This window comes from Neodiprion pinetum, chromosome 6 (assembly GCF_021155775.2).
Source record: "Neodiprion pinetum isolate iyNeoPine1 chromosome 6, iyNeoPine1.2, whole genome shotgun sequence".
In the NCBI taxonomy this organism is placed as follows: domain Eukaryota; kingdom Metazoa; phylum Arthropoda; class Insecta; order Hymenoptera; family Diprionidae; genus Neodiprion; species Neodiprion pinetum.
Window position 1 is genome coordinate 22,665,699 of NC_060237.1, and position 25,715 is coordinate 22,691,413.

The 25,715-nt window shown below is 38.4% G+C and overlaps 1 protein-coding gene across 19 annotated transcripts in view; it reads right to left on the reverse strand.

The window, feature by feature from the left end:
• Positions 1-1,212: 1,212 nt before the first annotated feature.
• The window catches only part of para (sodium voltage-gated channel paralytic), a 68,055-nt gene continuing 43,552 nt past the window's right edge, over positions 1,213-25,715 (reverse strand). For 2 of the 19 annotated variants that reach the window (XM_046633524.1, XM_069137410.1), the window contains 19 exons: positions 24,993-25,424; positions 24,749-24,842; positions 24,534-24,602; positions 21,773-22,023; positions 21,458-21,631; positions 21,005-21,355; positions 20,659-20,863; positions 19,584-19,718; positions 19,058-19,187; positions 18,837-18,970; positions 18,380-18,639; positions 18,114-18,287; positions 15,291-15,413; positions 13,043-13,165; positions 12,767-12,961; positions 12,380-12,625; positions 11,619-11,889; positions 10,103-10,407; positions 1,213-9,991 (listed from right to left, as the gene is read on the reverse strand). In XM_046633524.1, coding sequence (XP_046489480.1) covers positions 9,206-9,991; positions 10,103-10,407; positions 11,619-11,889; positions 12,380-12,625; positions 12,767-12,961; positions 13,043-13,165; positions 15,291-15,413; positions 18,114-18,287; positions 18,380-18,639; positions 18,837-18,970; positions 19,058-19,187; positions 19,584-19,718; positions 20,659-20,863; positions 21,005-21,355; positions 21,458-21,631; positions 21,773-22,023; positions 24,534-24,602; positions 24,749-24,842; positions 24,993-25,424 — 4,458 coding nt within the window. In that variant the 3' untranslated portion in view covers positions 1,213-9,205. Of the gene's footprint in view, positions 9,992-10,102; positions 10,408-11,618; positions 11,890-12,379; positions 12,626-12,766; positions 12,962-13,042; positions 13,166-15,290; positions 15,414-17,238; positions 17,362-18,113; positions 18,288-18,379; positions 18,640-18,836; positions 18,971-19,057; positions 19,191-19,583; positions 19,782-20,628; positions 20,864-21,004; positions 21,356-21,457; positions 21,632-21,772; positions 22,048-24,533; positions 24,603-24,748; positions 24,843-24,992; positions 25,425-25,715 lie in introns of all 19 variants that reach the window. The other 17 variants (XM_069137414.1, XM_069137406.1, XM_046633523.1 and 14 more) reach the window with 14 other exon arrangements.

The following is a 25,715-nucleotide window of genomic DNA, read 5'->3' on the forward strand; positions in this document are numbered from 1 at the left end:
AAATTTCATACATTTTCATTCGCGTCACAATTCATCAATTACAACCCCTTCTGCACAATTAGCCAATCTGACTTTTTTTACGATCCTTGCCTTAGGAGTGAACCCCAACGTTTGCAAAAAACACGTCCGAAGCATCGTAGTACTAACTGCTGAGAAAATGTGAAGAAGATACTAAACAATTTCATGTTTTTTTGTTTTATTATTCAAATATGAAATGACGATTTAATACACGTGGAAGATACCTACCATTAATCTGACGTGTCACCCTAAGCTCATTATCATGGGGGTTGTAGGTCGGGCTAATTTTCTAGTTAGATACTCAACGGAGTGAGTTGAGGAATTTATTAACTCCGTTCAGTCACGGTGAGGATAAATCTTCAACTTGGAATACACCAAAACAAGTGCCGTTGATAATATCATACTTTCATTTTAACACTTTTCGCTTATATAATCATTACAGGTATATACGCCTTAGGCCGTCCAAGGTCTGGTCTACTAATATTATAGTTGAACAAACTTTACGGTGGCGATAAAATTACGGTAATTATGTAAATGCATACATGTGTACACAAAAAATTATACAGATCCTATCTATTTGACCGGTTCACATACAACACCGGGGGAAGACATGTTTGGAGGATCGTTGAATTTAATGGAAAAGGAATGAATAAAAAATTGATCATCATTCGAAATGGAACACAATTATGATTCGTGGTTTTCGGGACAAGTGGAAAGTTCGATGTCGCAAAAACGAAGAGAGAATAATAATCGTCCCCTGCTGTCACGTGATATCGATGATAGCTACCATTAGCCGAATTCATTATCGAAGCCTTGACATCGTCGCGAGCACCCCGAGATTTATCGCCAGGTTTATCAACCTGTGATATACCGTTGTCCAAGTAAATCAGAAACAAGAAAAGTGGTTTAAAAATTAATTTTCACTGAACCGGCGATCTCATTAGGACGGAGTTTGGATCCTGATCACAGATCCCAACGAGACGATTAGCGACAGTCAGGACAAATATCACCTCAACGAAACGTGAAAACGTGCAGCATGAATGCGGATATTTTTTTTAAATGGTTTTAAGTTCACTAAGGAGCGACGAAATTGTGTGATGGACGATAGTTTGGACGATGGACAGATACGTGGGTTATACATGTAAGCTGGGGCCGCCGCGTGGGCCGACGATAAAGAGAAGAATAAACATAGCGGAGTGTTAAGCTTTCTCGTTTATTGAAAATATTTTTGTAAAATGTGTACGTCGGCCAGACCAGCCTAACCGACAAACGAAAACGCTCGTAATAAAATGAAATTGTAGCAAATAGAAAAACATAGCAGAGATATATTATATTGAACTAACAATCATTATTACTCTAAGTAAAGGACCAATCAATGATGCATTCGCTTACTTTATAATTCTTAATATATTAATTATATTGTGTATAACAAAGCGGTAACAACTTGTTAATCGTAGGTAACTATTTATGGTAATTATATAATTATTTACTTTATAATTACAATAATTATAATTTAAGGATATTATAACTAATAAATAACAAATTAATAATTTTGATCCGATAATATATTATATCAATCTCTCTCGCTAAATCATTTATTGTTTTTGCTCATATTTTACGTACTTTTATTCAACTTTGTTCTTCTCTCCATTTTCGGTATTAATTATTTAACAACGATTTTATTTCATTATTACTCGATTCAAGTTAATAATAATAATGATATTGATATTAATAGTAATAATATCAATAATAATAATAATAATAATAATAACAATAATGATAACGATAATGATAATGATAATAATAATAGTCAAAACGACGATTTTTATGCAAGGTAAACAGTAACCGTTATAGTAATAATTAACAATGAAGAATTGGTATTGATATAAGCGTATAATGAAACTAATACCTTTGGCGACGTCCGAACGATATACTAATTGTCTGCAAAGAAATTTAGGAGTAAGTGTGAAAGCAAATTGTATGGTAAAAATTGAAAAAGAAGATGGTGATAACAAGAAACGTCAATAATACGTAATTGCGGAATCAAGAAGTGAAATTATTCTAAGTAACTGATGCTGCCCGTAAGATACCGAAGTTTAACGAAATTGGAGAAAAGTTCTGATAACGACTAAAGAGAAACGTGAAGTAAAACGGAGAAGTATCATAGTAGTAATTAGTAGTAATAATAATAATGATAGTAATAACAACAACAAATATGGTTATTATTTATAATATTGTGCAAATAACTCATCTTAGTATGTATATTTATTAATTGTGAGAATAATGAATGTCATTCAATGCCATATTTTATTCAGCTTTGCTAAATGTTTTGCGTTGATTCGCGCATGACGTACACGTTATTTAATTCTCGCGTATAATAAGTATTTAAGATAGATTTAGATACTTACGGCACTTTGCAGCGATTTAAATCTATAACGGAATATCTATGCAATGGACAAACTTTTATTTTCGTAACAACGTTGCTTTTTTTTTCTCTCCCTTTCTTTTTACTAGCATTGATAATCTCGTATTAATCCAGGATTCATCTAAGGTCAATCAATCGTGGATTCTTACACGTGTTAGCTTGTAAACTACGAAGGTTGAGCTATGGCAGTTGCTCGCTTATTTACTGACCGATCGGTACGATTTCAATGGATCGTTTTACGTTATAAACTTTTACGGTAGTGATTAATGTAAGCCGTTAGCTAATACGATAATCGATGATCCCGGTTTGCTCGCGAGTCAAATCGAAAAAGGTCCAAGTTTTTCTTTGCTTTAATTTATTATTGTTTTTTTTTTCTTTTTTTTTTAGCTTTTTCTTATTGAGCACCTACGAAGCCCTTACTACTCGTATCGTAATAAGGAATAATTTTGGTTTTTGTTACTTTTCATTCTGCATTGCGGTTTACAATATATTATATACTTTATATTTTACATCGCACAACTTTTGGGCATTATTATTATTATTATTATTATTGTTGTTATTATTATTGTTGTTTTTGTTGTTATTGTTATTATTATTATTATTGTAGTAACATTGCCAGGGGAAATGTACGACGGTGCAATCAATACTTGCTCCCGAGCAATATATTTTTAAGGGGAGGGGTTTTGGCGGTCGGGGGAGGTGGCGGGGGTGGGTAGAAGGGGGTAATACATATACATATATACATATATGTATATATGTGTATATGTATATATGTATGTAACTATATCTTACAATGTACAATATATATCGTCGCGTAAAAGGCAACGTGAGTTAAAAAATTTATTTAACTTTTATACACGCAAACTTCCCCCAACCGATGTTACCACAAGTTTCTAATACCGAGATGAAGCGACACTATGCATTAACGATAGCCTCATTTACGCATATTCTGTATCGTCCTTATATGAGTATTCATGATAATGCGATTCAAGAAAGAAAATATTAATATTCATTGCCCACGATGGTGAACACGAACATTGGAAAACTGGGGAAGTCTTGGCTCCAACGTAGGGCTTAATATTCTTTCTCTCGAGTCAGCTTTATACGCGATCTTTTTATTTTCATGTATTCAACCTCATTTATTTGATTTTTCACTTTTTCCTCCATCTATTATCTCTGTTAAACGTAACTTCGCTATTCATATTTTTTCTTGTTGTTCTTGTTGTTGCAATTATTTTTATTTTTATTATTATTATTACTATTAGTATTATTATTATTAATATTATTTTTTTTGTGATTATTATTATTATTATTGTTATTATTGTTATTACTATTACCACTATTACTACTACTACTACTCCTACTACTACTACTACTATTAATATTATTATCGTTATCATTATTATTTTGCCGAATTTTTTTTTATAATGACACTTACATTTAAAGCCCTTGAAAACATCACATCGTAGTTCATTATGACACGCAAAAAATTTGATCGAAATACTTTAGTGAAATATATAAAAAATGGAACGGTGCTTAAAATTGTGGAAAGTTCAGCAGCAGTCGTGGCAGCCATATTAATTAATATTTAACCGTTATTATAGTTCGGTCATCCCGTTAAATATGACACATGTATTTATATAACAAATTTCGCCCCGTGAACCCAAAAATTGCCTTTCAAGGCCGAAATGCCTTGTACATCATAATAATATGTGACGTATATTTTCACGCGCTGATTTTTGTGTTTTTTTTTTTTTCACCGTAGTTTTCGAGTCTGAACTCGCAATGCTCTGTCGTTTATCACTCCGTTGTACCCGTGCAAGAAGGTATACTTGCTACATCTTTTTAAACGATTTTTTCCAAATATTTATTTCGCGATAGTTGAAGGTTTGCGTCAGCATTGTACGCATAGCGATGCGATGGGATCCGCGGCAGCTCAGAATTATATGCAGGGAGTACGCGGCGGGCATAATTTTATTGCTCGTTACTCGTGGAGACTCGCTACTAGGAGTCATAGACGATTTTACAAAGTTGAATGCTAGAATATGGATGGAACGGTAACCGGACATAAAAGAGATAGGTACTGTGAAAATGACAACGCTTTCATTCATCTCGGTTATCGAATTATTTGCACAAATTACAAGAATTCATTTAAATCTAAGGTAATTGGCTGTTTCTTTATTTTATTTTTCTTCCAATTTAAAGCACTCGCCCAGAAGTGAAGCCGATCACGATTATTTCGTTCGTCGGAGGTCGGCGACTCTCGGTGTACAATTGCGTTGAATGCGACGAAAGGCGCCGTACATTTTTAAAAATCAAACGCAAATATGAAGACTCTATACTTTATTGACGCACCAAGCGACGAGAATATTATGTTAGCGATTCGTGCAATCGTGAATTATTTTTCAAACAATGTTTGTTCGCTGCTTTGAATTTTTCTATAGCTTGAATCAAGCTACTTTGCCACTATGACACTTTCACTTCTTATTAGCTGATTCTTTAACTGACGCGGAGCTGGTGAGACAAATTCTCGTCTTGTGAAAAATTTTAGCGAAGAATTTAATAGGACCGATAAATGATGCGAGTGCGGCCTCACCTCCAACGGACGAATTTTCAGATCCACGCCTAAATGCATATTATATATCATTATCAATAAGTCATTGATGCAACGTTCAATAATCGAGTACGAAAAGAACGCGTGATGAAACCCATTGAAAGAAGCGATGAAAATTTGACGCAAGATGACGAAAGTACCCGAATCTATACGGTGTATAGAAAACTTACTATATTTAATTTTCCCATATTTCCCCTGCCTCCGCATTTTATTCCATCCTTTTGACGTTAATTACATTTTCCTCATATGCAATAGGTACGTGGTTACTTTATTAAATCACCGCAGGCTTTGCTTAAAACACTTTGACATACGGACAAGCGGACTCGACACCAATAGTAGTAATTAGTAGTTTGTACGAATAATTTACAATGATTCCTTTTTTTGAGCTTTCTATAGCTTAAATTAATGAACATTTTTACTTAAACCATTCGAAACTCGTAATATCTCAAACCCATCATACTCGGTTGTCACTTCGCGTTTTTTCCTTTTTCTCCTATTCAATCGTCATTCAACACGCCTCGCTGAGGCTGTAAACAAATATCCTGCGCCTCAACTCGCGCATTTCTACTTGCAGGATCACTTTAAATTGCGACATTACGAAACCATGAATGTAAGTATAATTTGCCTCGTCCTCCAGAGCGCGACTTATTCAAGCTTATCGTTAAACAAATTTTTCAGCTTCACGCTCTGCTTTTTTTCTCTCTTAAAATCAACAACAACAGCCGTCGATTTACTGCTGGGGCTTTCAACGAGGCTTTTCTTCTCCTGTGCCTATGCGCTTCTGCGTGTGTGTGTGTGTGTGTCTGTGTGTGTAGCAATACTTCTCCTCTCTCTACATTCTCCACTATTCCAGCAGGTCCTGCAGGATGCTGGGCCGCAGGCGAGGGCAGTCCTGACCGAGAACGGATACTTCGGACGTGAAGAGTGTGGTCCTGCGGGAAAACAGGGCTACACTAACTACGGGAACCAGGCTCTCGTCCGCGGCCCTTCCGCTTGTGTGTCAGTGTGTGTGTGGGTTTCAGTTTTTCCTCTGCGCACCTGGATAGGCATGTGCAACCGTACACATGGACCACCTTGAAATACTTATGCGTGTAAATACAAAGGTCCAACTCGTGCAATTATTACAGTACAATTTAAGTTCAAAATAAAAATTTCCCCAGGTAGTTTTTGGTGTGTCTCGCAACTTTTTGTATGTTTTAATTTTTGATTTTTCATTGTTTTCTCTTCTCCTCTTCGCCCGAATTTTCTTTCAGCTACTTCTCATCTTCTCATCTCGTCATATATTTTCGGGACACGCAGCGAATCTTGTCGTCTGTCGCATATAATGGGACACTTTTACATACAAATTTATATTTATACGAGAGAATTTCTGTGTGTGTGTGTGTGTGTGTGTATTTATGTATTATTAATGTATTATTAATGTATAATTAATTATAATTCAAATGATGTTGATTTGAATGAGTCGTTTAAGTTATTTCGTACTCTTAAAAATTTGTGTCGGTTACTCGCTTTAGTATTTTTTTTTTTTTTTTTATACGTGACTATAATGAAAGTTAATTTTAATACAATAAATGTACCTCTTACAGCTCTCTCTTTGTGTCTTTGTCGCTCTTAATTCCCTTTCATGTTACCTTCTTACATCGACAATTACTATATTATTACTTTACGATGTGTTTTCATTCCAAACAATATCCTTATACATATATATAATATATATCTGTCTTTCTATATCTTTTTTCACACAATATATTCTCACTAACATTTTCTTCTCTCAATTTCCCTGTCTCTCATTATTTCTAAGCTTCTTCAATTATATAACAAATAAGCTTTTTCTCGTATATAATAATAATAATAATAATTTTTTTTTCGTTTTCTTTTTTTTTTTTTTTGGTTTTGTTTCGTATTTAATAATTTATTTATATGCAGGCGATTGTTATTGGTTATATAATAATAATAATTTTTTTTTATATTCTTTTTTTTAATTTTAATTAACATTATTGTATTTTATTTTGAAGCCACCTACAACGTGTTTTAGTGTGTGTTTTGTATTTCATCGTATTTTTATTTGTTAATTTTTTGTATGCTTTTTTTTCTAGTTTGGTTTTTTTTTTTTTTTTTCTTGTTTAATCAATTTATTTTGTAAACGTGTAAATAGTTATTTAACTTGCGGCATCCTCACGTCATCCCCCCATTGTGGGGGCGTAATCGCACCCACATCACGCGAACGGTGACAATGTTATTATTATTGTTTTTATTATTATTTATTCATTTATCCTTATACTCGTCAATTTACTAATATCCTGTCGCACCACATCCAGCGTCCTCCAAACACCTCCTTCAGTCCGCACTTTGATTTTTCATTGTTCCAACGTTCGTTCGGCGCGTCAAATTCGCACCCCCTCCCATTGTCCTTGTCATCTTTTCCGGCTCTGTACATCACATCTTCTTTATATCTTCTCCCTGTGACACACTCACTCACGAATTAATCAGTTCCTCGGTCTTCTCGTTTTTATCATCATTATCATTACTGTTATTATTATTATTATTATTATTACTATTATTATTATTATCATCATCATCACCGTCACGCTTGTCTTTCCACTCACACACGCAAATGAAAAATAGAATCGATAACAATAAGAAGACAAAAAAAAGTTAAATAAAAAAAATAACCAACGAGAGATAAGAATTTGGAAAATAAACGACGATATAATATGTGTATATAGAAGAAGTGTATATGCGAGTAAATTTATATGTACGAGTGCAATTAGAAAAAAAGCCGAAACGCTGCAGTGTGTTATAATAATAGGCTGTTTAATGAAGTGGGATATCATTCGGTCGGATAGAAATAACCCTTGTAACGCCGCTGCATATGTACCAAATTGAGTTGCACTATCGGGAAATGGGATACATATCGTGATCCCTCAACTTTCGACTGGGTAATTTACTCCCGTCGGCGCATCACTGTCTGCAATTAATATTTTTCGACACTGCGCAGTTACAATTTAAGGCTCCAAGTCAGGCGAATATTACACAGGGTTTAACATCATTTGTTATCAAGTACGTTGATTATTTCATCGCAAGCGATAGCGAGCGCTTGTAGATCATTATGAACGGGTCTCTGTTTCTTCTCTTATTTATTTATTTATTTTTATTTTTATTTTTAATATTCTCATTCTTTTTTTCTTTTTTTTTTTTTATTTTCGTCTGCAGCGGGAGGGAGGAGGCCATTGTTACGTTTGTTGTTAGACGTTGGCAACAATCCTTTTGACAACGTATAATTGCGGCACCGGGCGTATAATAATTCATGTACGCCCCGAATCAAACGGCGAGAGAAAATCGACGATGCACTTTGGCCAATGAGAACGCAGGGTCACGATTCCTTTCGGGGAAGTTTATGCAATTTGCTGATAGTCCAAATTATTTATAAAAGGAATCGCAACGTCAGTCATCCTCGGTTGTATCAATTAGCTGGCTCAACGGCGAAGCGAGAAACGAACGAAGAAGTCGATCGGAAGTTGTTCCAGAACCTCCGGACGTCTTTGCGATTCTCCCATTCGCGTGATCACATTATCCGATAGATTCTCGCCGATCGATCGGCGCGCGATTCTTTTCCCACTATTGAATCATCCAATATCCTCTATATCGCTCGCGGTATCATGCGTGTAATACATAATATATATATATACACATATATATACATATATATTATATATATATACAATATAGGAACGATTCATCAAACGGCAGCAGACGACGGCCGATGCAGACGATTAAAGGCAACTAGTTGGAGGATTAATTTTTTACTTTATTTTCTTTATTTCAATTATTTTTTCCTTCGTTTGAATATCGTTTTTTGTTTCTTTGTTCACTTCTTCAGTTATCGATAATATGCTTATGAACTTTTTTTCTCTTCTTTCTCTTTCTTTACATGTACATATACATATATCTGTGTATGTGTGTATATATATAGATATATGTGTGTGTGTGTGTGTGAGTATGGGTTGGCGCGTGTAATGCGAGCGTGTGTGGCTGTGTATATGTATATGTTTATACATCTATAAGGCTGTTAAATAGTATAAATATAACGCGTGTGAGGTGTTATTCATTAGTGTTAATTAATAATTGGGAGGAGGACGCGGCCGCGATCAGACATCCGCCGTGCGCGATGTGACGCTGGGCGAACGGCTGTGGATGACGACCCGATGCCCGTTCTTCGTTACGAAGCCGTCGCTCTCCACGAGGACAGCCGTCTGCCGCCCCCGGGGGTCGGTGTCCGGGTCGTCGCTCTCCTCGCTCGGCCCCCCGAGCCTTTGCTGTTTGTGCTTGCGCCAGGCGTTCTGGATCAGCCGAGCGCAGTACTCTTCACGCTGACGCCACAAGGTCGAAGAGACGGGCTCGTAGCCCGCCTCGTCCGGTCTTGCTTGCACCTCGCCGAGCTCGGTCGTCTCCTCGATAGGATTGCCCTTTCTCGCGAAGAAGTCCTTTGTGAGTGCATCGAGAATGTCCACGCAAAACATAAGGTCGCCCTTACATATGGGGATATCCATCGACACAATCTTGTACTTGTTCGGCTTGTGTATCTGCAACGGCGGCTCTAGCACGTCCAAGAAGTCAGAGAGCTGCTCGTATCTTATGTACTGGGTACCGTCGGGGTCGAACTGCTGCCATATCTCGTAGTACATGTCGTAGTCGTCGTCGGTCAGACCCTCCTGCACGTCCTCCGTCGCTTGGGAGTAGTTCTCGAGGATAACGGCGATGTACATGTTTATCACGATCAGGAAACTTATCACCAGGTACGAGAGGAGGTACGCTATTCCTATCGTCGACGAGCCGCAGTTGCCGGGGTAACCGATCTCGTTGTTTGGCTCCTGGCAGTCCTCCTCGTTTATTATACCGTCCAGAACCCCGTCCCAACCGGCCGAGGTAGACATCTGGAATCGATGTAGCGATATAAGGCGTGTCCGTTCACTCGTCGCTTTCTCCTCGTGCCATTTGTAATTTATTCGTTTTTTTTTCCGCGATTCTTTTTCGATGTCACTCACCTGGAACAGCAGTATCATCGACTGCGTGAACGTCTTGAAGTTGTAGACGTCGTCGAGGCCGCTCTTGTCCTTGACGTGCATGAAGAAGGACATTCCGAATATGGCGAAGATGAACATCACCAGGAAGAGGAGTAAACAGATGTTGAAGAGCGCCGGTAGAGACATGGCAAGTGCGAAGAGCAGCGTTCTTATGCCCTTGGCTCCCTTGACCAAACGAAGTACTCGACCAACTTTTGCCACTCGAACGACACGAAGTAACGTCGGTGAGACGAAATACTTTTCGATTATGTCGCTGAGTACCAGACCTAAGAAAATACGGGCAAAATGGATGTTAGCGGATCGGCCGGCTCTAAAAATTTCAGTTTTTGCATGCAGCTACTTCTCACGATGCGATTATTTTCATAACAGGGGAAAAAGGGACGATGAGCTACGGATTGCACTGCTTGTACTGACAAGTGGAGAGGTGTGTGCGTTGTGCTTTGGTAACTGATATTTCTCTTGCATTTTTGTACTTGATACCTTCTGTTCTGTTTTTGCCTATTTTCTGTAGAATATTAAGGTTGATTATGATTAATTAATAGAAAAATCATGCCTCTCCTCTACGGTGCTTTGAATGAAATAGGTAATTACTTCTGTACGCTGCTAGGTACTCAATGGGTCGACGTAAATTGGACGGTTTATTCAGAGCTAGTTTTCTGTCAATTCGACTGACCGAGTGATCGTATGATATTCGTTGAATACGTCGAGCCATTTTGCTAGTCTATTTAGTCTATGATAGCATTATATAACGGAAATATTGTGTGGCAATATTGTCGAGGTGTCAGTTTAGGCTCATGAATTATACTGTGTATAAAAAGTATTAGAGAAGAAAATTTATTACTGGATAACCAACCATGCCTTACCCGGCCTTTTTCATACGACTGAGCTTTTTACCTCACCTCGCATCAAAGGTTCGAAAATGCACGAGAGTACCGCATAAGTTACCCTTCACATCAAACATTTATACATCTCTCGTAGACGCAGGAGTGCAGGAAGCAGTCGATTGAAGGTTTACGAGTGACGCGGGATTTTTTGGGGAATGAATTTGGGTATACGGTGAGTGGGGAAAAACATCAATTTGACATCAATGTAAGGCTACATAGCGTAATGGCGTCCATCAGTCATTGCAACCCGAGTGAAACGGTACCCTGAGCGCTCGAATTGTTGTCCTTTATCATTTCAATATTGCGTGTAGCGTGAGAGAGAACAAGAGAGAGAGAGAGAGAGAGAGGAAATGTGATACATGATAAATGAAGATGTAGCATACTCTAGCTATGGTGATCCTAGCGATCGATAAACTCGGATGCACTACGATATATACCTACAGCGAGGTAAAAACAGTTTTCATCGCTTGTAACAATGTATGGTAATAAAATATAGTGTAATTGGCACGTAGCGAAGAGCGATCAGGGTTCATTTGACATATGAGCAGTTTCATTGGGGTCATATGACTGATGTTATCATTACGGTACATTACCTAATATTGATAATATAACGACAACAAAATCAAACAGGTTCCACGGCTCCTTGAAATAGTGGTAACGAAGGGCGAATATCTTCATCAGACACTCGCTGGTGAATATCACTATGAATATCATGTTTAGGTAATCCAGCACATCACTGAATGTTTTGCTTTGCTGGTAATGATCCAGTGTCATTGTCAACATGTTCAGTCCGATGAACAACATGATTATCATATCAAACTTCTTGTCCGTCACTATTTCAAACACTATCGCTTGAGGTCTCCACTGAAAATAAAAGAAAATAACAAACGTTAACTCGCTTCGAAATAGATGTCATGTATATATATAATATATGTGTATATGTAGATACTACTCGGCACTAGATATCGTTGAGGCGACAAGCATATGCTATAGGATTGCCAAATGATTTGGGAAAAACCATAGGTAATTATTGCCTATCGAGGAACGTGTGTCTTAGCCATATGCGTGATATAGGTACGTGGTATCGTCTAAATCCGTTATTTGTAGGTATATAAATACATCTATTCGCTACGTGGAAGTCGGAAAAAATTCTGTCTACTATGGTGTGAAAGTTGATGAAAAATACTTGCAACTTTGCTGCAAAATATTAATGAAACATAATTAATTACATTTTACTTTCATACACGATTAGTTACTCTTTTTTCCATCTTCGAGAGGTATACGGCTAACATCACTGATAAGTCGGGAAGAATTTGTACAGAATGATTTGCAAGACTCAGTGACGATCACTCACCCTAGGTCGTGGTATAGCCTTGAGTGGTTTTTTGCTTCCCATTTTCTTCATGGCGTTGTAATACTTCTTCTGATCCTCGGTCATGAACATTTCCAACGACCCGCCGGCCTTCTTCTTCTGCTCGTTAAAGTTGTCGATGATAACTCCGATAAACAAATTCAGAGTGAAGAATGACCCGAATATAATAAAGAAGACAAAGTAGAGATACATGTAGATGTTTGTCTCGCGAATCGGTTGTTTATTCACCTGTAATAAACAATCACGCTTCCGTAAGAACTTTTTGTTACTCGCATTTCCCCCTTACTCTCTGAGCGTGGATTTAATCGATTAGCGATTCAATTTTTACGACAAATCGAGCATTCTTTCCGATAATTTATCAATGCTTACGTCTCTCGAGTCGATCGCATCGTTCATTATCTGTATCCATCCCTTGAACGTTGCCACCTGGAAAAGGCACAGGTAAGCTTTACCGACGTGGTCAAAATTCATCGGCGAATTTTCCCAGGTGTAATTTTCAGCTATACAAGCATTTCTGTCTGGTATTATCTCGTGGCTCAGCGTCGTTTTGTTCGCATCCACGCACTGGAAGGCAAAAGGTCAAGGTTGAAAACACCCCACGAATTACATTACGACCAATTTATGCCGATGACCGTTCACGCTTACCTTGAAGTACTTTCCAGCAAATAGCTGAACCCCCATTATGGCGAAAATCAACCAGAATATCAGGCACACCAGCAACACGTTGAAGATAGACGGAATTGCTTGCACCAGAGCGTTTACAACCACCTACAAGGTACAATTCGTTAGAAAGATTGACTGGAAGCCAACGCAGTCTATGCATTCTAACGTTGGACCAGTTGCAAATCAGATTTGAATATATATTTATATCTTTATGAATTTTCAGACTTCACGACGTGAGAGATTCAGGCATAGTCATTTTGCAGTTCGTATAAATTCCGAATTTTAACTATTCGAACATCGATCGAACCAGTCGATTCTGTTCTCGTTTCTTTTCTTTTCGTTTCCTCGCGAAATCCGAGTTACGCGAAGGATGAAAATTCACGGTGTATTTAAGAATTCGGCAAATATATTGAGATCAATAATTATCGAAATTGACATTCTCAAAAACTTATAAGATGCACTGCAACCCTATTGGTCTACGCTGCTCTGATTTGTGTTTTCCTAATTGCCTCTAATGTACGTGCAGTTTTTTTTTTATTAAACCAAATCTCGTTGTGTCAAACTATCGGCTATAATCTTTTGTGCTCAGATGTAACTAACCCCACGCGAAAAAGACTTGTGCTAAATTTGTAAGAATACTGAAGTTGCGAATAACTCTCGCGTGTATGTTACTACGATTCTTTGATATTGCAAAACAATAGACTAATTCAGAATGTTGCAAAAATACATCAAAAGCTGAAAATTCAATTCTGCGATACTCACGCGGCTCAAAATCAATGCCTGAATAAAATACGAGTATAATCTCATTCGTACCTTTAGCTGAATGGTTGGTAAATTGATTTGATTATTCTTAAATATTGTGCGACAAGCAATGCTCTATATTTGTATGGATCTGCCTGCTTATTGGTACTTTTTACGCTCTCAAAACGTGACACAATTACCGAAACTCTAACAAGAGCGAAAGAAGCAGACGAGAAATATTCTTGTCTTCGTTAATTTTAAATTAAGCATGTGTCTGTTTCGAATTAAACAAGAAATAAAACAACAGCTTTTGAATACTCAACAATAACAACTGACACCGTTGTTTTTATAGCAAACAACTTCTCGTTGCTCAAGCTCCTGTCTCTGATATACATAAAAAAAAACTCTCCCGAGATTACGAACATGTACAAACAAGACACATTCACTTCAAGCAATGCTAAGGCCCACTAGATGCAAGCAGAAAGTATCATGCGACATAATAGAGAATCTCAGATAGATTTGAAGTATAAAAGCCAGTGTGTCATGCGGTTAAACGGCGAGTTTTACAGTAAAAAGGGCTTGACGTGTCGGGGTTGGGCATGAACGTGATTCTTAAATCAAATGTCTCAGCGACCTTATTATCACTATGTCATATTTCGGGTACCTGAGCATGAATCTATTCGAATAAGGTTTGAACAGAAAAATAAAATGAGATCTAATCGGCTGCTATTGATCAGTTTGCGAAACTCTGTGATTAATGCATGTTTGAATTTTTTGCAGTTTTTGTTGTTGTTGATCTTCTCTTCGAAATTCTTCAATGACGCAGATGAAACGTGTTTTATGTGCGTGTGTGTATATTGCGATATATCGTCTATTTGTCTTAAGCTATGTACGTATGTAATGCATTCATTCTCATTGTTACATAATTATTGTATTTTCATCGGCCAGCTTGCGTTTGACGAGAAAATTATTAATCAGATCGGTGCGCGAATAGTTTCATTGAGAAACTGCAATGTCGGTCTGAACAAAATCGAATACGCGATACGAATAATGATTTTTAGTGCAACATCATCGTCGCTCGCAAGCTTTGCATGTAAATATACTTGACAAAATACAAAAAACGCTGGACAGCTTTGAAGCATAACTTTGAAAATGTGACGAACCGCAAGAGTCATATTCATCGATGAAGATGCCACTGAAATCGAAGCGAAGTATACTCGAAGGTGCCCAGCGTTGTGCCATAACGATATTAAATGTAAACGTAGCTTTCGCCCTAGGGGCGCTAATCTATATATATATTATATATATTATATATATATATAATATGTAAACTATAATATGCGACAAAATGAATGATAATATATATATCACTACGGCAATAGAGATGACATCAAAAAGGAACGTCGGAAACTATTTATCAACAATATACGTGACGGGTGAGAAAAGAGACTTGGACAAGGTCAGCTGAGACGCTTCGCACGCTACATACCCGCATCCCCTGCATTCTAGACATCGCCCTGAGCGGTCTTAGGGCTCTTAGGGTCCGCATTGTTTTGAAGGCTTGAATTCCCCCTGCGCCACAGAGCGACGCTACGAAGTTAATGAGGGAGACCTGCAGGCGAGAAACAGTCATAGCAAGGTAGAAGCTACGCAGAAGTCAGAACTAAAGTTCGTTCGGTATTTCACGTCCTCGTAATTTTACGTTTCATTCAATTTTTTTACTTCTATTTTCTTTCCTTCATTTCTTTTTTTCTTTTCATCCTTCATCACCCAAATTATTAACTCATCAATTATTAACAACAGTAACAGGAACAATTATAACAAGTAAAACAGTTGCACAGACGATCGGCGGTGAGATATCAATTTTTTCATCACACGGGGCGACGACGAAGCGGACGAAGCGGACGAACCCGGCGGCGGTTATGCTATCGGTATAATGTATGAGTAGATAGGCTGGTTTCCTAATTTCCTTTACTTCAGATTTATTGTCATAATAATTATCGTTATTATCTTCATAATTGTTGATGGTTATATTAAATATTTAAATGTCTGATTTTAGTCAAAACTCTAGAGGTATAGCGGTGTCAGGGTCACCAAACTGTAGAAAATTAGTAAGTATAGAATACAGAAAATGACAGTGTAGCAGCAGCAACAATCAGGAAACGATTATATATATGTATACATGTATATAACCATATGCATAAATGTATGTTTATATGTATATACACATATATAACAGACGAGAGACAGAAATGTACAGAGTGTTTTTTTTTTATTCAAAAGACAACGAACAATCGGCTCCATCCTGAAACAGACTAAACATTTCGAAACCACTGCGAAACTTCCACGTTAAGCGGTACAAATTTACCAAACGAAACCGCCGTTTTATTTTTCACTCTCGTAAGAACGTGGTATACAAATTGAATTAAATTGAAACACAAGTCACTGTTAATCGCGAGAAAGATTTGGTGAAAAATTGTTAGTATCAAGAAATCCGCGTACCGTGGAAACGCAGACCGACGCCAACCGCAAACAGATAAATGCGACGGAGATGAAAGATTTTTGAAATGTCTATACAACGCGTAACGTGTATGATAATTTTCAGATCGAGCGATAATATCGGCTGTGAAAAAATTTGAAGATTTAATTTTTATGTATTGTTTTCTATCCGTCATCGGCGGGCGTTGGTTATGTAATAAGGAAGGCTAAGTAAAGACACTCAGGGAGCTTGTACGTTACATACAAAGCATACTTTCACGGAGCACAACAATTATTTGATATGAAAATTTGTATATAGAAAAAGGCGTACACGGCATAGCTTAGTACGACAAAGACTCCAGTACCAGTGCAGACACCAAGTAGATTGAATTTGGACGTCAGTGTGCCGCCGCACGCCATAATTAAGCACACCACGGTATGCTACAGTGTAGCTGGGGATCTCAATAATGGGGATAAGCTAAAGCCAAGTTTGCTTACAGATCTTTACGACCGACAATTCTACGTGGCACATCGCTAGTTCATTGATTAATTATAGATAAACGCGTCATCGTTACCACCCGACAAGTTTCTTTTTATTAAGTTTCTGATTTTCTCCGAGAAATTCGTAAGCGGCAGTTAACTGTTAATCAAGCACCACAATCAAGCTTAGAACCTCGTTTAGCCTTGAGTTTGAGATCCGTTAAAGAAAAGAGCTATATTTTACTGCAAGAATATGCGAATGTTATCCTGATGATTATCAGCGTTATTGTTATTATTATCATTCTCATCGTTATTTAAGTATGATGAAACATATACGCAGCGTAGAATTGAACGTCAGACTTGAGTAATTGTTATTTGTCGTTCGATCTGCGGTGTTTGGGATCAAGTTGGAATTTGGATGAAACCGGAGCGCGGGAACCGGTTGGATATTTTCAATCCTCGTTGTACCGATGACTTACTCTCATTCCCTCCCAACGAGAGACTGCTCGGAGAGGTCTCAATGCCCGAAGTGTTCGCATTGAGCGGAACGCCGGAATGTCTGCCGCACCAGCCCAGATTGCTCCCAAGTTGATCAGTGATAGCTATCGTCATTAACTCATACGTTATACATTTTAATATACATGTGTATATATACATATGTATGTACATATATATGTATATACATACGCATATACGTTGCCCACACACTTAGGTATAGGTATATCAAGAAATGACCGTATGCGATTGAACGATCAACCTCGAGTTGACGTTCGCCCCTGACACATTATTCTGGTTGCTGTAATGACACAACCATGGGATTATCAGTTCGAAACTTTTGCAATAGTGCGTCGAAAGTTGAAAAAATTCATTGCGGAAATGGAGTATAATTCGCGGATGGTTTGGACTATCGCAAAGTCTTCGAACTGATTCAGGAATTATGATAAGGAATCGTTGAGTTATTCGAGTTATCGCATCTGTATCGCCTACCGTAGAGCTGGAATATTATCTGGAAATATATACTTGCTAAAAGACAGTGTAAGTATAGGAACAGAAAAATGTATGCCAGTGACATTTTATCTGGAGGGAAATATTGTTGATCTATATATGTATAAAGACAGGATGAAACGGTGAAAGAATAAATTTTCCCCGCTGGTAAACTATTTGTGCACAAGCTTTACGAGCTTTAAAGACGAGTTTTATTTTTCACGGATAAAGCCGAGATTGATCTCGGCCTCTGACGTCGGTTTTATATTCTCTCGAGATTGACGGTTTTATTCGTTTCTCAGATATTCTTTCACAGCGTCTCGACACGTCAACGAACAACGGTATTATTTATCACTGCTGAATCTCTTACCATGACGATGATGAAATCAAGCCAGCACCACGCGTTAGTGAAGTACTTTTTGAATCCCAGGGCGAGCCATTTTATCAACATCTCGATGAAGAAAATTACGGTGAATATTCGATCCATGTAGTACAGTATATCCTGAAGAATCGGTCTGGACGAAAGATGGACGTCTTCCAACGCCTGTCGATGGACGAAAATAGACGTGCTCGAGTGAATTTCAAATTCCTTTCATCGACCCAACTTCGCGCCACACTCAACTAAGTAAATATTACCAGAGCCAAACTGCTGAGCAGAATCATCGTGATAACGGCCGTCTCGAAATACTTGTTTTCTATCAATTGGAAAGTCTTCAGCCGCAAATTGGCCCATCCTTGCCAGAAAGGAGCGTCGTCATCACCCGCCAGGAACGGAAACTTTTTGTAACAATTATCCGGGCAGCAGTCAGCAGGATAGTCGGCTTCGATTATCTCCTCGTCAGTCCGGATAATTCCGTGCAGCTCCTCTTCGCCTTCTTCACCGTCTTCCTCTAGATCTGTCGAAGAATCGATATTTATGTAAATTCAACCGTGAGGAACTTGGTAGGACTAAGTGGACGTTAAAGCACATTGATTTGCACGACGACCTGCCGAAGACGATAAAAATCTCAACGCTATTGTACGACTGAATGGGTCCTGAAGGATCAGCGGATACGGGGAAGAGGATTAATGAATCGTGAGCTTCTGTCAATACCTAGTAACGAACCTTCCTGATCGAGATCTTCCTTGCTCGCGTCTTTCTTCTCTTCGCCGTCTAACGAATCGACACTTCCTTTGTGACTCTCGTCCTTGAACGGACGATTATTGTGACTACCGTACGATTTATGACTGTAATAGAAATTTGGTATTTTTTACACTCCGCATCTTTGGAACAAGAGTTTCTGACTACTTATGAACGTCTCCATTGGTACCGACCTTATCGTGTCTTCCTCGTGATGATTCAGGTACTCGTGTTCCATTCTATTGTCGTGATGATTTATTGAGTTACCGATCGCCTTCGTATTGTTCATACACAGTTTTCCCTTTTTCAATTTGTTTTTCAGGTCTCCTTTGGAAACGGAAATATCCATAAAATTAATGACATTGTGCAACGCGACTAAGTCTACGCCACGAAACATCCAGACACATTTAGTGCTCGTTGAAGACATTGACCAGTCACGGTGCAGGTGATGAACTGTTGAAACTTGTAATTCCAGAGACGAAGAATCGGGAGGACTTCGAAGATTGATCGACTAATATCACGATGGTTTTAGACTCGGATACGAAATCTGTGATCAATCATCTTAACTTCCTGACGATTCTTCGCTTCAGGTTTTTACTAACAGAAATGTTAACGCAGTTACGTCGAAGGTGTATAAAAATAAATATGATTTCTTTCCCCGATAAACACTAGACAGTAAAGGTATGCGAAAGAGAAGAACTTCCGCGATTTCATCCTCACCATGGATGGTGAATTCCATGCCGTCGCCAATAGCCACTTCTAGTTGATTGTTAAGATCTTTAGCATTTTTCTTATCTCTGTAGCCATCTAGCTCACCATCCGCTAGATCTAAATCTCCATCGCGATCGATTCCATCTGCACAGTCACCCAGAATTCCACATCCTTTTTTATTAGCGGTATAAAAACGTCCGGACATCACTTAAACCACAAAACCTTCTTCGATTATTTAATAACGACTAATTTTTCTTTACACAATTCCAATACTCTTCTACCTCTTTTAGTCAACTTCAAATCTCTTAATTTCTTGTCAAGATAAAATATTCAAACGCCAGATAACATTCGGCAGTGAGTTCTTGTCTTAATAATTGCAATTCTATCATTGATCGAATTTTACTCTCACTGCATTGCCAAACGGTAAATTAAATTTTGTTCACAATGCATGCAACTGAATTAACCTATGGAATTCTGTCAATTCGAAATACCATATAGGTACTCAAAGTGAACGCCACTACACAGTGAAATAAACTGAATAAGAATTTAAATAAATGGACAAACAATAATATTAGTTAAATTAACAACTGATAACGATGGGTAATTTTTCAACTTTATCTAGCTTATATCGGTCATATCCACTTCAAATCCAACTTATAAAAGCGACTAGCAACTAGCCAAAATTTTATCCAAAAAAAAATAAAAAATACCGTGTACTTTCGTTTTATCGTTTATTTTTCATTCTCATTTTATTCCCTTTGATTTACGAACGTGATACGAAAAACGCAAAATAATACGAAAAGAGTAAAGACCTGCCAACAAGATGTTTTACTAGTGGAAAAAATTAATTTTCAATCCTCGCGCATGAAAGAAGTTCGTAACAACTCCTTAAAACCGTATAGTTTACAAAGTGGTACCGCTTCGAAATGCTCCTCCGGTTGGCAGGTATACTTGGAAAAGAACTTGAAAAGACCACATGAAAGAAAAATTGGAGCCAAGACAGCGAGACGGACTACAACAGCGCACACAGCAAGCGATCTGATTGGATATAAACCTTCTTTCCAACTGTTGGACGGTCCCTCACCTGGCGCCTGATCGGATATCTGATTGGTGAACTTGGCTCGCATCATTTTAAACAGGTTAAACAGACTTCTCTTCACCCATTGTATGAATCGTGCTATCCTGTCGATAGCTTCAGCGATTTTATTCGTATCGTTGTCTGCCGTAGGTGCCGATAGATTCGACGAACCAAAGTTGCTCAAGAGCAAGGCCAAGAAGAGGTTGAGAACCTATTTTTTGGTCAACATTTCATACGGATGTTTCATAAAAATATTACTTCTCGTTACCGAGGCAAGTCATGAGTCATGATAATGATACTACGGTGGTAAATGCAAACAACAACAACTAACAGGAATGACAAACACACTTACGACCAAGTTACCAATGACCACCGTCGCCAGGAAGAAAGGTATACAGGATACGTCTCCAACCAGCATACAATCCCACATAGACTCGATCCATTCTCCGCAAAGCACGCGAAATACAATCATGAAGGAGTGCATGAAGTCGGTGAAGTTCCATCGAGGAAGATCTCCGTCCGGGAATCGGTCGACGTTGTCGGTGTAATTTTTACCGAACAATTGCATGCCCATCACGGCGAATATGAAGATGATAATGCACAAGACAAAGGTCAGGTTACCCAAGGCACCCACCGTTCTGCCCATGATGGAGATAAGCAGATTCAACGTAGGCCAAGACTTTGCCAGCTTGAAGACTCTCAGCTGAAAAATTACGTGTACAAGTGACATAAAGTGTCGTTCTCGTCAGAGAGTGTGAGTTCTTTTTTTTTTTTCTTCTCGGTTCTTTTTATCATCGACACCCACCAGTCGGAAGGAACGCAACACCGACAATCCTTGAACGCCCTCGAGACCCAACTCCAACAGCGACAAGGCCACGATGATAAAGTCGAAAATGTTCCACCCTTCCTGAAAGTAATACTTGGGGCTCATCGCGATCAGCTTCATGGTTGCTTCGATGCCAAAGGTGGTTGTGAAGAACTGGAAAGAGAAAAGATGCCGATCAATGACAGCGCGCGAAGATAGTACCTGTACGTGATAATTTGACGCCACTCGAAAATGAGGGAAGTTATTTCGGCCCCATCTCACATTTTTTTTTTTTTTTTTTTCTTTTTTACTCACGTAGTTTCCGGACTTCAGTACCCTGTCCATATCCGGGTCCATGGCGTGATGATCCAAGGCCATGAAGAGTGTGTTGACTACGATACAGAGCGTGATGAAAAGCTCCACGAAAGGATCGAAGACGACCAGTGCGACAAACTCTTGAAACTTTAGCCAAACCCAACAGCAATCCCAGACACAAAATATGTCTATGCCACGAAGGCATAGAGCCAATAATTTTTCCTTGAATGCAGGACCTTCTTCGTCGTCCTCTGTCGGAAAGTAATAGATCGAAACTGAACCACGTGTTAGTAACTTCATTTGCCACCACTCTTTTTTGGGGAAAGAGTTTTTTTGTTTTCATTTCTTTTTTTAAGGAGATTTGGAGTCGGAATTCTTAACACCGGAAAGCCAGGGGGCTGTTGACAATGATGGAGAACGATCAGAAGACGCGCATAGCTTCTGAGTTTAACTTATTTCTTCCAATTTCAATCTATATCATAATGTTAATCTCAAACTCTGATGTTTGTTGAAAATTCCGGCTTACAGAGAGTATTCTTAAGCAACGAATTCTGACCGTTCATCCGACGACGAAACGACAATGATGCTTGTAGAAGTATCTCGAGACGATTAAGGATAGTCAAAGTTCATGCATGATTCTGGTACTCTGAACAATCTAGCCATTGTGCGTTTCGTACGAAAACCAAAATGTCTGGAAGCACACCTAATGAAGTGGCGATAAACTGTTTAAGCATTGTGAGACATTTAATACCTATCACCAAACCTTTTGTGTCATCTACGTTATACCTATTGACTGTCTATTTATTGCGGGAGAATCTACGATTATAATAGTATACGAGCGTATGTAAGATACGAACAAATTATTTACCGATTTACTTATTGCCAGAAATGTTGGTTTGTCATCAACCTTGTGCTCTACGAGTGTTAATTCCGAATAGTTAAGCCAAGTCCACGTCGGGAGGTGGATTTATTTTTCAATATTGTCACAAGATCGCACTTTTGTATAATGTCGCATAAAATGAAGCGCTGCCAATAACGTAAGCGTTTCAGCCTCCCACAACCCCCGAGCGGACTCGTGACTTCGTTAGAAGTAAATATCATAACGCTAATAAGTACAGCGTAAAATTAATATACCAATAAAAGGTGTATTATTTTGTATTAACACAATTATAAAGTGCTCTTGCTCAGAGATTTCCTATAATCAGCATAAGAAACGGTGCGATTGTTCTTTGGCGTAAGCAATCTATTTATTTATTAGGCATACAACGTTTCAAGTCATCGGTACTATTCCAAGTGATAGCGGGGCTTTATACAATGACATTGCTATGCATATATCGTGATTTTTTTTTCTATCACCGACTATTATCAAACAGCCAATCTACCATCGGAGATCTTTCCTGGTATACGAAATCTGATTGGCGTTAAACAAAATCCCGCGATTCTCTCAACACGACACAGCGTAAGTATACCAGTAAATCATTTCCCCTTTCACCAAGTCAACTAGTGTGTCATAACAACAGTCATCGATTCTAAACATGCAAGAAGTACTTTTTCATCCACATTCATAGGGTCCTAATACTAGTTCCATATACGAATACATTTTTGCGTTAACGCAACTAGTGCAATGAAACACAAATGCATAACAAAAATTATACTCTATGTGCATTGCGACATGCATCTCCATCATCCTATAACACGTGCAATTCAGTTACTAGGAACAAAAATTTTCTCATGTACAGAATGTGCGGGTGCATATCCAAAGTGCTAAAGAGTTTAGTGCAAAAATCGCCTAAAAATAGGGAAAGAAAAAGTAGAAAAACTCATCAATCAAGAATTGGGCAGGTTTATCAAAAAAGAAAAACATGCGACATGAAGAAATGATGAAAATAATTTCCTTCTCCGCAAGAAAAAAACTCTTTTTCCCCAAAAATTCTACAATCTACTCCACACACACACATACTTACGGATTACAAAAACAAGTAATGAAAAATACATGTACATATATTATCAACACCGATTTCTGCACGTGTATATGATAGTATTTATCGACTACCCAGGCAAATTAAAACAGCTATCACGTATAATATTGATAATGTAAGTGAGGAAACCATTTTGACAATTTACTAAAAACTCTCAACGTTTTACATCAATTCTAGCGAAAATCTTAATTTCAATAATTATCAATTCGAACGGTAAACAGCCAAACATTGCTATGTGTAATGAATTTTTCATACTCGGCTAAGAAATCAAAACATTATGTACCGTAACACTCCCTTTGCGCGTCATATACCGGTATGTTACTACAGCGACGATAGAAATGCAAAAAAAAAACAAAAAAATCAAAGACTAAATTAAACGAAAATACCATGGGATTGAAATGTGAAAAACCATAGAAAAGGTGTGACAATGTAGTTATGGTACAAAAAACATATGCAAGAATTGAAGCATGACAATTCTGGGTTGTGTAGCAAACAAATTTCAAATTGACATGGGTGCGAGTTGAAATATTTCAAAAACAGTAGGTACAATAATATATAGGTAATATACAATATATGAATTGTGGGTAATGAAGTGTGTATGTTACATGGATACCAAATACTCATTCATACTATACGCACATAAGCATATAGTACAACATAGTACTCAGGTAGGTACAAACTGTCAAAGGCATATGCCAAATAGTGACGCTAACGATAAATCGTATAAAAAATTTACACCGAACTAGGACGAATAACGTAAAATTGAAAAAGCAAAAGATTACCTCCATGATCCGAAGCTTTGCTCTGCCGTCCCGCAGCCTGTTCTATGATATCGCTCAGAACCATAACATCTGTAACAGGAACCCATAAGCTCAAAAACCAAATTCCGCGAGTTGGTTTTACATTGAAAAATTCCAATAACCAGTCATTAATTAAAGTTTGACCAATGAGGAGAAAATAATCTCTACGGATTTGAAACGCAGTTGGAAAACATCACCTTTCATATCGACAACGGCGTGCTGTTGAGAAGGTTCGATAAACGGATTGTCCTGTTGCTTTACTTTTCCCATTGGATCTTCCATGTCTCCCTCCTGAAACAACATCAAGAAGAAACGGAAATTCCAAGCAAAAGATTCGCGGTAAGTCAGAATAAAAAAAAACACACAGACAATATGTGAGTGAAAAGTATCCTTACGCAGCCTACTTCGCCAACGTATCACCATTGCGACTGTAATACTTACGTAAAAGTGTTTATGGTTCTGGTCATTAACGTGACCGTTCCCCGAAGGAGGCCTGGCCGACCTACTCCTGAGACGGCTTTCCTTGGTCATCGGCTTCCCGGCGCCAGCGATACCCCCGAGGAGATCCCCGTGGGAGGTGTAGGATAACCTGGAGGCGTGCGACGTGTAGGACGAGTGTCGGGAGCCGAGGCTTGCGTAGTACACGGGAACAACGATGGTGCCATTTTCTTCGGACATCGGCGTTACGGCGTTCGAGTCATCGGCGTAGGGCAGATGTTCCTGGGCGTCGAGGTACGTCGACAGAACGAGGGGCTTCCGGTCCCCGCCTGGAGGGCCGACGAATCTTCCTCGGCCGTTTCGTATCGTGAACTGATGACTCCCTCGGCTTCCTCTTCTCAGATTGAAGGGAGACCCTGGTAGACTGAGGCTAGCCTGAAACCGAGAAAAGATCAAATTGTACGATAACGGATTGGGCTGAATTGCAAGCTCTTAAATTTCACTCGGCGAAAGAATTATCGTCCGTTTTCTATTCACTGGTGTATGAATTTCAGAGTCTGTTTCTGATATTTATCAAATTACTATACGTAACTCCCGGTGAATTATGTGAGCTACGACTTGATTATCTTCCGTCTCCCCGCGGAGGTTCAAAAGACTTTCTCACTTCTCCTTTCTACTTCGTTTTAATTGGACACTTGGTTACGTCTACCATACTTCTTTGTGGCA